At 34.0% G+C, this 12,603-nt stretch overlaps 1 protein-coding gene across 1 annotated transcript; it reads right to left on the minus strand.

Moving 5' to 3' along the window:
• Nucleotides 1-1,908: 1,908 nt before the first annotated feature.
• LOC137921717 (antichymotrypsin-1-like) lies at nucleotides 1,909-9,370 on the minus strand. The gene is made up of 8 exons (XM_068764530.1): nucleotides 9,200-9,370; nucleotides 7,918-8,055; nucleotides 7,183-7,386; nucleotides 6,087-6,185; nucleotides 4,642-4,782; nucleotides 3,429-3,641; nucleotides 2,777-2,909; nucleotides 1,909-2,111 (listed from the first exon to the last, which is right to left on the minus strand). The coding sequence occupies exons 1-8, from the start codon at nucleotides 9,368-9,370 to the stop codon at nucleotides 1,981-1,983; spliced, it is 1,230 nt and encodes a 409-aa protein (XP_068620631.1). The 3' UTR covers nucleotides 1,909-1,980.
• Between the last annotated feature and the right edge of the window lie 3,233 nt (nucleotides 9,371-12,603).

Below are 12,603 nucleotides of genomic sequence, written 5' to 3' on the forward strand. Positions count from 1 at the left end.
CCTAAATCAACTTTTTTTAATTATTTCACAACAGCTAAAGGCAAAGATAACTTTCATGAAGCCATAAATGTATTACAGATGACTTTTTTTAGAAAATAGATTTACCTTTTTTCCAACATTAATTCAACTTTTACATCAATATTTAATTACACAAGAGATAATTATTATAATTCAAAACAATCATCTGATAACTTATTCTATATAAATATATTCGCTGAAAAAGGAATAATATATGAGTTTTATATTAGTTAAACCTCTTACCTAATGTACGGATACGCCAACAATGTTATTATATTTATACACCACTGTGACAAAATACTTATAAATATTTTATATACATAATTCAGTATATTCTATAGGTATTTATAAAATCAGCACACGGCTTTTTGCAGGATAATGTGTTACACAACTAACAAATGATATATATTTCCTGGACTTGCATGACTATGTAAACATCCGTTGTTCACTCCAAGAAATACAAGTTAACAATGCAAGGGACATTCGATGGTAATAGCGTCAGTTCTGGATTAGGCTCCGGGGTAATATTTTATCTGCTCACCAGAGCACTAGTAGCTCAGACTTACATAGTCCCCAAATCGACTGTTAGATAAGTTAAACAACACAATAAGAAATATGTTTTTGTATCATTTTTTTTAAATAGATGTCTCATATTTATGAAACGTTACAAGGTACAATAATCCGATTTTTCAGATGTTACTATTTGGACGATTGATTCCTGCTTTTAAATTTATTCAAAAAATTTTTAAAAGCTTTACAAAACTTTTACGAATTACTACGTATTAAAATTATCTATTGTCTAATATTTACTAATAGACTTTATACTAAATAAAAAATAAATTAATGTTATATATTTCAAAATGGTTGCTTTATATAACGTAATGGGAAACAGGTATAAACCTTTAAAGAATTTTGCTAACGAATGATCTATGCATTCACCGCTTTTAAACTTCTAGCAGTTCGTCTGTTTTATAAACATGCATAAAATTTTGCAACAGAAACGTAACTTTTTAGCATTACATGGACCACCGTGCGGGTGCTGGGTCCATTGCTTTGAGAAAGAAATTGTGTTGCTGAAAATGGAAGACACGGGTAGCATATTTAAGGGACCCTATTCCATTCCTAAATAATTTTTTAATTATCCCTCTGAAGCTCGTTCCAGAAATGGTTTGAAGTTAGCTCTTTACAAGCTTAAAAGACCTTAGGCCTACAGGCCTTTCGATAGATTTTGCTTTTATACTCATATATCTGGCAGAATACAATTAGATAAGTCTCATAATTTAAAGTAAATTTTTTAACATAGGAATCATAGACACTGTATCCGCATCAAAGCATCATATAATATTTAATATGTTCTGTATGTAAGATCCCGTTTAATTATATGGTTTGAGGGTATACAGTCTCGGAACAACCGGAACACCGCTCAATCGTTCAATTACACCAATGGCACTAATCGGTGTAACATTACTCCTGAAGATGCCCCGTGGCGGGTTGAAATACGTGTTGAGTCATTGAGCTGTGGTAGCTGTGTAATTCGCATTGTTTGCCGCATGCGCATTTATCAGCGAGCTGGCGGGCGGTGCACTTTATTTCACGACTACGACTGCATGTGCGAAAGTAGCTATATATTGGTCCTTTTCTTACTTAGGATGAGCTTCTGCAAAATAACGCCTGATTCCATTAAATATTATATCTGTCTTCATATAAAAACGCAGTCTGTACAAACATATCGGTTAATTATATTTTAATATTAACTTTGAGGAAACATGTACTTTACAATCGAATTTAAGTCTAAACTGTCATCGTTAGAATTGTACCTATTCTATTTATTATTTATTATCTGTGTACTATTTCTTACCCTTATTAGACATCAAGACAAAGAAACTCATTATTTTTTATATCAATTTATTTTGGTTACGTGCACATTTCATTCAAACCAAAAAAGTTAACACAACAGGACTTTTAATGTGTGTATGTCCCTACAAAAAGCACGACGTCCTTGTGTAGAATGGCGTACAGGAAAGGCCGGTCCACTTTGAATTGAATAGGCGAGGGAGGCTTTGAATTCGTAGATATCGGCAACAATACAATTCCTGTAACAAATTTAAATTTATGTATTTCGGCTATTTTATTAAACTATTACAAGAAACCCTTTAGAGAAAAGCAAATGAACGACATTATCGTTTTAAAATAAAAATTTATTAAGTTTTTTTGTGAAATTATATGATATTTAACTAAAAATTCGGTTTCATTAGAAAGTATAACAGATTATATAAAATATGTAAATGAAAGAAAATAAACAATATTGAATTGATATTGACATTTAACCCAAATCATCACTTGTTGTGTCACAAATCATATGTCACTGACATATGATTAGTGACACAAATAGGTTATAAACTATTTGTGAGATATTATTATTATTGTATATTACGTACTTGTAAGCTTGAGAATGCAAATAAATTTACATCCAATGCTACTTATATTTTAAGCATTGTCCTTAGAAATCATACTCAATTAGATTAATTTAATAATAAGACTGAAGAAAACTAATGAAAATAACTATTTTTAATAAAGCCTCCAAAACTATTAAAGAACAACATATAAAATATAATTACAACGCTACTTTTTTTTTAAATAAATCTTGAGATTTACTCCCACATTTCAAGATATCACGCAATTATGTATGGAAGAAAAAGGCATCATTTAACAAGAATTGAGAGTCGTAAGTTAGAATAAAATTTTTTATATTATTTACCAGTAAAAGCTCCGGCCGTGGCGCCCTCCTCGTCTACTTTCACGAAAGCTTCTTGGAACACCTTCGACACTAAGAGTGATTTGTCTTTCACGACGCCTCTGGCTCCATTGAGGAATATTCCGGTAACACCTTCCTTTTCATTTGATACAAAGTCGTTGCGATAATCATTATTACATATTTCATAAAATATTAAAAAAAATATAGCTAAAACTTGATCTCTGTAATATATATATATATATATATATATTCCTTACTAATACTCACAATAGACTGTACTGTCAGATGGTCTGACTTATTCTAATAAAAAATAAAATAATGAAACCAATTTCAGAGTAATCAAATTAAAACAAACACGCGTACACAGACACTATTCCGTTCAAAACAATTAATGAACGTGTACATCAATTCCTCGTTTTTGAATGAAAACAGTGTTTTCATTTATTATCACTTTTTTGATTAGTTAATTAATTATAATTATATCGTGTCCAAAATAAAAATATATATTAATATCAATTAATTGATTAAAAATGAAATAAATAAATTCATTTTGTGATCCATAACTACTGACCAAAGCATAAAGACCTACTATAAGTAAAAGATGTATTAATTTAAGTATAATTCATGAAATTGTAGGAACTGCAGATTGATTTACCTTCATTAAAATCGATTTTAAATGGTTTTTCGATTTGACATCGAATTTCGGCATGTCCAAATCGATTTCTCTGCCTGGGGTTCTCATAGCGAACACATTTTCTAGGATTCCCTTCTGAGCCAACTTGTCCATGACCGCCGGCAAGCCGTCCACAGCATCAGGCAACACCACGATCATTCGAAAATCTGACTCTTTGTATGGCAGCTCAATCATCTATGAAAATAAATTAATTACTGTTTATTTATTCACATTATTTAAGCAATACATAGATGCCGTCATCGTTATGGTGTAGTTCAAGAATTATTTGTTCTTGTAAAAATAACCTCAAAAATCCTGTCGGTGTGTGTTTTGCGCACTTCTCAGATCAGAGCGCGTTAGGAGGCCTCGTATCTGAAGTTCAAGGGTGCTATTATAAGGAGGGTTCAATCTGATTCCAGTTTCTATCATATTGGGCTCTTCTGGCAAGTGATGAATATAAGTGATCCTTTTGTACGCCGTGAGAAGAATGGCAAAAGAGAGTAAAATACGTGGCTACGAGGTTTCCAAGCACGATCAGATGAGAAGCGCCCTTTACAAACTTAATCAGGTCATTTCAGGTTATAAGGTATTTAAAGTACTTTCCTTAAATAATTTTTTCATGAATATAAAAAAAATCTGAGTTTTTTGATTAATATTTTTCTAATACGCAATAAGCATGAATATTCAGTCTTCGAGAGATTATTGTAAAAGAGTACACTGTTGCTTACCACAGTTACTAATTTTAAAAAAGCCTAGATAAATGTATAAATAGCTTAATTTTTATCTCTATTTTTATATATGTGTGTGTGTGCGATTATTTTTCATTATTTGTTAATATTCTGGGCAGGTTTAATACATAGATTAAAAATGCTAGCACAAAAATTGGATATTAAATCTTTACACGAATGAATTCTGATAGGTGATTATTGGCAAAAAAATTTTTTTATTTAACCTATAGGCTATCATATTATTGGAGTAATGTCTAGTATTTAATGCAAGGGCAGTCTATAGCAATGTACTTTCACTTTTGCTTGCCGTAGGGGAATTACCGGAACCATTTTATGTACTGAAGATTACCAGTGTGAAGTTTTTGTGGATACGGATTCGATATACATTTTTGAACTATTATCCTGTATTTTTCCATGTAGTAGCGTATAATGTTTAGTATAAACATGATAATTAAAAATAGAATTACTCGAGCTCCCAAAACTTTATCTTCATGATAATACAGTGACTGCAAAAGGTGCATGGTGGGTTTCTGAACGGTGTTCGATTCGCTGATGTGGAAATTTTTCTCGACCGTATCTGCCTTTTCGAATGGAACGTGCCAATGTCCCTGCGAACATTTAAATATACATATGGAATTGTTTTTTAAATGTTACAATTATTTTTACATATAGTAAATGTATCTCTATTTTAAATAAATAAATAAAATAGGTTTTCATATTATAGTTTGTTATATAATTTTCGTTAATTAAATACATAAAAAGCTAAAAATTTGTTAAATATGTTTTGTCTTTGGTCCATCTTTACTATCTTAACATCATCAGACGTCCACTACTGGAAAAATGCCTCCTCCATATATTTACAATAAGATCTGATGGAACCTGCATTCAGTCTGAGTCAGTCTTCCAAAGACTTTTCTAGAATTGCTACACTTATAATAAATAAGAATAAAAGTTAAAACTAAGAAAATTGTAAATGAAATAAAAATATATGTAAGGAATAAAAATATGTACATAAATTAAATGAAGTAAAATAAAATAAAAACTAAAAAACGAGGCGATGGATGAAAAGTATTGGAAAAGAGAGAAAATGGAATGGAAGGGTATGACAGACGACAGACAAATTAAATAAAATGTAAAAATATTAATGAAAAGATAATAAAAGTCCCCTAAACCATAAATCAGTTAGGGGTACGCGAGGTCCCTAATTTACATTTACAAGATTGTCAGTCAATATTTAATGGAATCAGCTGTTACCTTGCGGAAGTCCATGCTAAGTAAGAAAAGGACCAATATTTAGTCATTTCCGCACATGCAGTGGTAGTCGTGCAACAAAGTGCACCGCCCGCCAGCCCGCTGATAAATGCGTATGCGGCAAACAATGCGAATCACACAACCGCCACCGTTAAATCACTCAACACGTGTTTCACCACTCCACTGGGCATCTTCAGGAGTTATATTACACCGATTATTGCCAATCTCAACTCTGTATTTGGCACTGGCGATACACCGATTAGTGCCATGGACGATTAGGACTATGTGTTTGGCACTAATCGGTCAAAGCGATTACCTGCTCTGCGCGATATGTGTCCTACCCGTTGCCATTTCAATTTTACAATTCATTAAATAGTATAATTAAATAATAATAACACAGTTATAAAATAGTGTAATGTATATAATGTGTACTATTGAAAAGAAAGAAGGTATAAAAGAGCAAAACGAAAAATATTGTGAAGGACAAAAGTAAAGAATGAAAGATATTGTGACGCGTGAAAGAGAGTGATAAATAAAGAAAAGACTGGAAAAAAAAATTGAACAATAAAGTCCCTAATCCCAAAAAGTTAGGGGTACGAGAGGCCCCCAATAGCGGAGGCCATTAAAAAAAATGTGTACTGTTGTAATATCACTGTGTTACCTGAAAGAATATAACATTGAAAAGAGCAGCTGCGGTTTCTGAAGTAAACAATTCTTCTGACACGGGTTGCTTGATATGACCTCGAGTCTTCTGATCGGCCTATAACATATTACATAAAAACAAATTTTGAGATTATTATAAGTGTGGTGTTGCCACTATTGACACTAATTTTCTTTTAGGTATGACCCGTTACCCTAACAGGTAAGGCAACAGCTTGCAAATCACCAGCTAAATTCAGCTTGTGATTTACCATGGTAAAATTTGAACCAAATCATTTCATGTGGTTTATTAACGAATATACATTTTTATTAAACAAAGGAAGGAATGTATTAGGGGAACCCGAAAGTAAAGTCGTTTCTGTACACGTATTTTACAAAAAAACCGATTGATTTGTTACCGCTCCATCATTGGAAATTAGTATACTAGAGGTGAATATATTGTTGATAAGAAATAAAAAATTGCTGCAAATTTTATCGTGTAAATTTAAATTTGAAAGTGACATTACTTTCCGGTCCCTCTAATAATTTATTTGTTAAAATCATGTTGTCAGATTCTCCATATCTTCAAAATTTTTGAAGATTTTCGAAAACACCTACAATATATTTTATAACTACCGCCATTTCTTCCTTTGTATCATGCTTTGCTTTAATTCAGCAAGTGATTTTGGAGATTTGTAGAATTTAGATTTTAGATATTTCTATTATTATATATTGTTTTTGATAGGCTGTTTTATATATTCATTGACAGCAAATGTGCTATATATTTACCCCATTAAACCTTTTACACTTCCCCACTCATTCCACTATACACCTACACGGTTGTAGTTTTCCGCGTTTAGTCGTCTTCGCCGTAACTGTGGTACGATCCACAGCCTAAAATTTTAGCCCGTGGTCCTATATTTCCACGGGCTCAATTTCGATGAAGCTGTATAAAGCCAAAACCGGCTAGCAGCCTAACATCATTCACAACAAATGCAATGCATGCTTTTACACTTATTTCCAATCAACCTGTATAACAATGACTGAAAGTCCTGATTATTATTATTATATTTGAATATAATTGTTGATGGACATGGACAAAGTGCGTACAAACTCACCCAACGATTGATCATCTCCACTACACCGCGCGGGTTCTTGAAGTCGACACTGTCCACCTCGCTGTGGTAGTCTCTGGTCACGATGTTTCGGAAATCCTCCTTCAACTGGTAATCATTGGACACGCAGACTTTGTTGGCGAGCGTCAGGAACTTGGGGTCCATGGTGATGAACCTCTGAGTTAGGTTTTTATAGGACTTGGTCATCTGAAAACAATGAATTCTTCAGCTATGTTTTCATGATACATTGTCGGTAGTCCTTTACACGTTTAAAATAGCGGAATAGTTTATCATCATCATTTTAGTTTCAGCCCCTTAACAACTGAATTATTATTTTACTCTTTTGACTTCTGCTATTTTCGTAATGTTTATATTACTCTACACTAAGGAGCAACTACTGACATCTGATGATATCAGAGGAACGCCAAATCTTAATTTGATTGACACTAGATATCTATTGAAATAGCTTTAATTGAGCTAGTTTATAATTCATCCTTCAATTAAAAGCTACGAGAGTTTTAAACGCGACCTGATCTGCGAAGAACCTTTGAATAACTTTGAAAGTATCTATTTAATTAGAGCAATTCATTATCAAAATTTAATTTCACTTAAAAACTCTTTACACTCTGTATTCTGGATGTTGCACTTGTTGTTAGCCTTGTGGGGCTCTTACAACTTCGCCGAACTCAGGGCTCTAAAAATTTTCCGCCTACTGCTTCATATTAGTCGCCGCCTCACGGCGCTTCGGTGCGCTGCGAGAGACTTGCTGTGTTGCTGCTGCTGCTTTTCTCCTTCGATGGTGGTGTTGGAGTCTGCGTCGGCGTCGATGTTCTTCTTGATGTCTTCGTTCTTCTTGCAACTACCTCCTGGTAGTTGCTATTCGGTGCGCCCTCTTGTTCGGGCGTGTCTTGTCACCTTGTGCGTGACTTTCTTGGTGGACTTTTTGGGGGGCGTCTTTTGATGCCTTTCGGGGTTGGTGCGTCCTCGTTCGGCATTGCGTGGCGTGGCCTACGCTTTGTTGTCGATGATTGTTTGTCTGGCTTAATATTCGGCCGCTAGGGCCATCAGATGGTTCGGGTGGTGTACGGCGTCTTGGAAGTAATTCCTTGACGCCTCTCCGAAGATGCTCTTTACACTATTAGGATTTGCATGTTTTTATTTGACAACAGTTACCGGTGCGAGACGTAGTGTGTACGGTGTGCCGGTCTCGCGCCGGCGTGAGATGCCCATCGACTAACTTTATAGCACGGCACTGCGCTTGAGACTCGACAGCGATAAAAAGAATTCCTTTCATAGTGCCGGCCTCGCGCCGGTGCGTCATATTTTTGATTTCTTATTATTTTTTTTTAATAAATAAACAACAAAAGATAAATTTGGCTTCTGATTGACACTCATGTGAAATAACGGCAAAAATTAAATTAAAATATTATATATATTATGTTGATTAAAAATTCTATTTGTTTAATATTTTTTAAAACAGATTTATGTTATTATATTCCTCCCAAAATTTATTTATGACTGTACTCATACTCCTTGGTTATTTTTATACCACGCCTGAAATCCCCTTTTATAATAAGATAATTTGAAATTGATGAATACCCTATATACTGTACATGTTACATTTTATGTTTAATTATGATATTCTTGTACGATTTTTAATGACGAATCGTTTTAAGGCAAGATTGAACAATAAAGCGATATAATGTATTATATAGGAGACATATATGCCTGGAATAAGAACCAATTTATTTTTCATGTGCCGTAGAAGTTGAGTTATAAGAGGAATAAGTGGAATTGCCAGATAATAAAAATATCAAAAGTGTTGCCATATATATTGCATATTTAATTTAGTATAATGTTTATATAAAATTATTAAAAAGTCCAAATACGATACCAAATTGTGGCTTCCACAAATCATGAAACATCAAGTGCAGTTGTTATCTTTTGGTTCGATTGTGGGAACGTTTGAAAAATCCAATTTACGCATTACATGTTGACCTGTACCTTATATTTAACTCACCTGTGTATAGTCGGGCAAGCCCAAGTACTTGACCAACTGTTCTCTGCTGTCGCCGGTGGTCGCAGCGGAGTAGAGAGACAGCAGCGTGAAGACACCGAGCGGCGAGGCGATCACGTTTTTGTCATCGCTCACGTCGTATATATCCTTAACGTAAAATACATTTCGGTTCATATTTATATTTAAATTGAAAAGTAACTTTTTAGGGAAAGTCTCGCGAAAAGGGACAGTCCCGAAAATCTATATGTCGACAAGACAGAGTTCATAAATTATGTATTTGTACATGCTATGCTTTTCAAAATCGTACTGATATTAGTTGTCTAGAAATTCATTTAAAAATCCACTAATAATATTTCCGCTACTCGAGGTCCTGCGTGCAGGTTTCTGGAGTGTAAATACTACCTACGTTTTAAGTGACCGCCCTAGTTAAGACACAAGATATTCCACAAGATATTATAGACCTTCCATTACTTTTTAATATAAAGTAAAACATATATTATTAAATTAATTTCACTATAGCCTCCAAGAGATTATAGATCGAAATGTTTGAACTTGGTTTGTTAGCTCATTTACGTGATTGATTTCATAACATATATGTACATCAAACCTTATTAAATTTCATTTAAAAAATAGCATATGTTGTGTTTCTGGACGGCTCTTCTCGGCAGATTAGCACATCGAGCCGATGGTATCTTACTACTTATATTGTTAAAATAATTGACAATACAAAAATGAATGTAAATGCTTGAATGAATAAAGAAATTTTGAATTATTTTTATCCCAGGAGTCCCTATCATCAGTGACTCTATGGAGCGACCAGATAAGTAAACTAATCCCTAATTATTATTATTAAACACTTTTTACATAAACGCATGCCTTCAGCAATAAGTTTGCATTTTGTACGTTACAAGAAGTGTATATAAATAAATAAAACAAAATAATGTAACAGTTCGAGCCGAAGGCTTCGAGGAAGCCCACTGGCAGTAATTTGCATAATGTAAATACATATAAGTAAATTAAATTTAGCGCTCTGTCGATCTATAAATGGCAACGAGTAAACGCCATTTGTTAATGTCAACAAAAAAAATATAATATTGCAGCCAGGGTCCAGCGTAACTTAACAAGATCAGTCTATAGCCCCTACTTAAGTATCTTAAGGCTCTAGCGGCCATCTGTTCTGAGCTACATGGCCCCAATTCCACTTATTGATCCACTGGACTACATACCTTCGTCAACGATAGATCTCATCATTTCTAATTCTAACTCGTAGAGTATTCCCAAACAAAGACCAATACACGGTTCATTGAGCGATCGTTGGCTTTTGAATGAGGTTCTGATTACTCATCATCATCATAACTAACACCATCACTATATATTGTAATTATAATGAAATTATGTATAACAGGAGTGAATACTTTGCGGAATTCCATCTTAAGTAAGAAAATGACTAATATATAGCTGCTTCCGCTATGTAGCAGTAGTCGTGCAATATCGTGCACAGCCCGCCAGCCCGATGATAAATGCGCATGCGGCAAATAATGCTAATTACACAACTACCACAGTTAAATCACTCAACACGTGTTTCACCCCTCCATGAGGCATCCTCAGGAGTAATGTTACATTACTCCTGGCGGGCTGGCGGGCGGTGCACTTTATTGCATGACTACTGCTACATAGCGGAAGTAGCTATATATTAGTCCTTTTCTTACTGAATAACTTTTTCCTTCAATACGAAGTAATCTTGAAAATGCATACTGGTTAGATCGTATTAAAAAAGGAACATACCTTTAGCAATCTCATCGAAGCTTTGTCAACGGCATCTCCTACCGCCGTCCGTGTATACACTCTGTCAGAAACTTCGTCATATTCCGATGCAAAAGTTACTGAAACTAAAAAAAATGTGTTTAAAACTATATCTAGACTTTTAACGATATATTTGGATAGAGCTTAGACACTTGCAATTTAGTACTATATATTATAAGTGTTCAACATGTCAGTGAACAACCAAGGAGGTCATTTAAAAATGGAATTTACAAAATTCTGCCTGTTAAGTGTCGTTTATTAAAAGAGCGAAGTGGACAGGTATTTTAATGGAATCAGGCGTTACCTCGCGGAAGTCCATCCTAAGTATGCGGCAAACAATGCGAATCACACAACCGCCACTACCAAATTACTCAACACGTGGTCTCACCGATTAGTGCCAAACACAGAGTCTATACTTGTACTATGTACTCTATGTTTGGCACTAATCGGTGTAACATAACTCCTGAGGATGCCCCGTGGAGGGGTGAAACACGTGTTGAGTAATTTGGTGGTGGCAGTTGTGTGATTCGCATTGTTTGCCGCATACTCATTTATCAGCGGGCTGGCGGGCGGTGCATTTCATTGCACGACTACCACTGCATGTGCGGAAGTGGCTAAATAATGGTCCTTTTCTTACTTTGGACAGGTAGTGTTATATTAAAAATATCGTTTCTGTTAGATACATTAAAGAAAAACCTGTGCTGAACTAACCGTTTATTATTAAAGATTGAATACGTAAAAATGGCGTAGTTTTTCATAAATTGAACCAATTGAATTTTAAATAATATATACACATATTTTAAGAAGTTACCCCATAAAAGATCGACGCTATGACAGAATGCATTGTTTCTGTTGAAGTATTAGTTACTTGCTAGCCCGGAAGGCTTTTACTTAGCTTCATCGTAATTGATTGCGTGAACTGAAGGGTTTGACAACTTAATAAAAGTACGATCACACGAAGGTACCAGACAGGAACCATGTGAGTGTAGTAAGTATAAGTGTGCGATTAGAGATAGCAGTAAGTGTGCGATTTGAGATACGGAGGCGGGGACGAGCGGCCGTTCCCGAAAATAGAGCAATTTGTGATAAGTGTAGTATTTAAATTTTTTGCATTATACGCGTATTTGTGTGCGATATAACATGGGTGGAGTCTTTGCGAGTTGTTGTGAGGCCTTCGCTTTTAGAGTTGCCATGACCAATTACGAATTGTTGTTTGATGATTGTACATTTTTGTTTTCACAAATTTAATTCAGTTTCATTGTTAGTTTCTTTAAACTTTTTAACTGTATGTAAGAATTTATTTGTAACTTCAGACTTATTTTCTATTCTTTTATCTAAATCTGAACTTAGTGATGGAAACTTCCTCTCGCCAACAATATAGCGGTATAATATACATAAAAAATTATATAAATTATAGCGTAATGTATAACAAAATACTTCTAATTTGATCACATACTAAAATGTTTAATACTCCTTAATATATTAATTTTGGAATAAAATTCTTGTTTACATTTAGTTAAACACAATAATAAAGTATAGACAGACTGGAACGATCGAAACGAGTTGTTTTTTTTTTATTTTGCCGAACTCACGGAAATAAAAAC

Source organism: Battus philenor, unplaced genomic scaffold (genome assembly GCF_028537555.1).
Source record: "Battus philenor isolate CCGP_79_NKW_IND1 unplaced genomic scaffold, ilBatPhil1.0.hap1 SCAF_19, whole genome shotgun sequence".
Taxonomy (NCBI): domain Eukaryota; kingdom Metazoa; phylum Arthropoda; class Insecta; order Lepidoptera; family Papilionidae; genus Battus; species Battus philenor.

What these genes read in the sequence shown, in the direction of transcription:
- LOC137921717 (XM_068764530.1), bottom strand. Translation starts at nt 9,370, where the DNA reads ATGAACCGAAATGTATTTTACGTTAAGGATATATACGACGTGAGCGAT. An exon ending in TGGAGATGATCAATCGTTGG is followed by an intron (nt 6,186 to 7,182) that starts GTGAGTTTGTAC and finishes AATATGTTATAG; the next exon opens with GCCGATCAGAAGACTCGAGG. An exon ending in TCAATGTTATATTCTTTCAG is followed by an intron (nt 4,783 to 6,086) that starts GTAACACAGTGA and finishes AAATGTTCGCAG; the next exon opens with GGACATTGGCACGTTCCATT.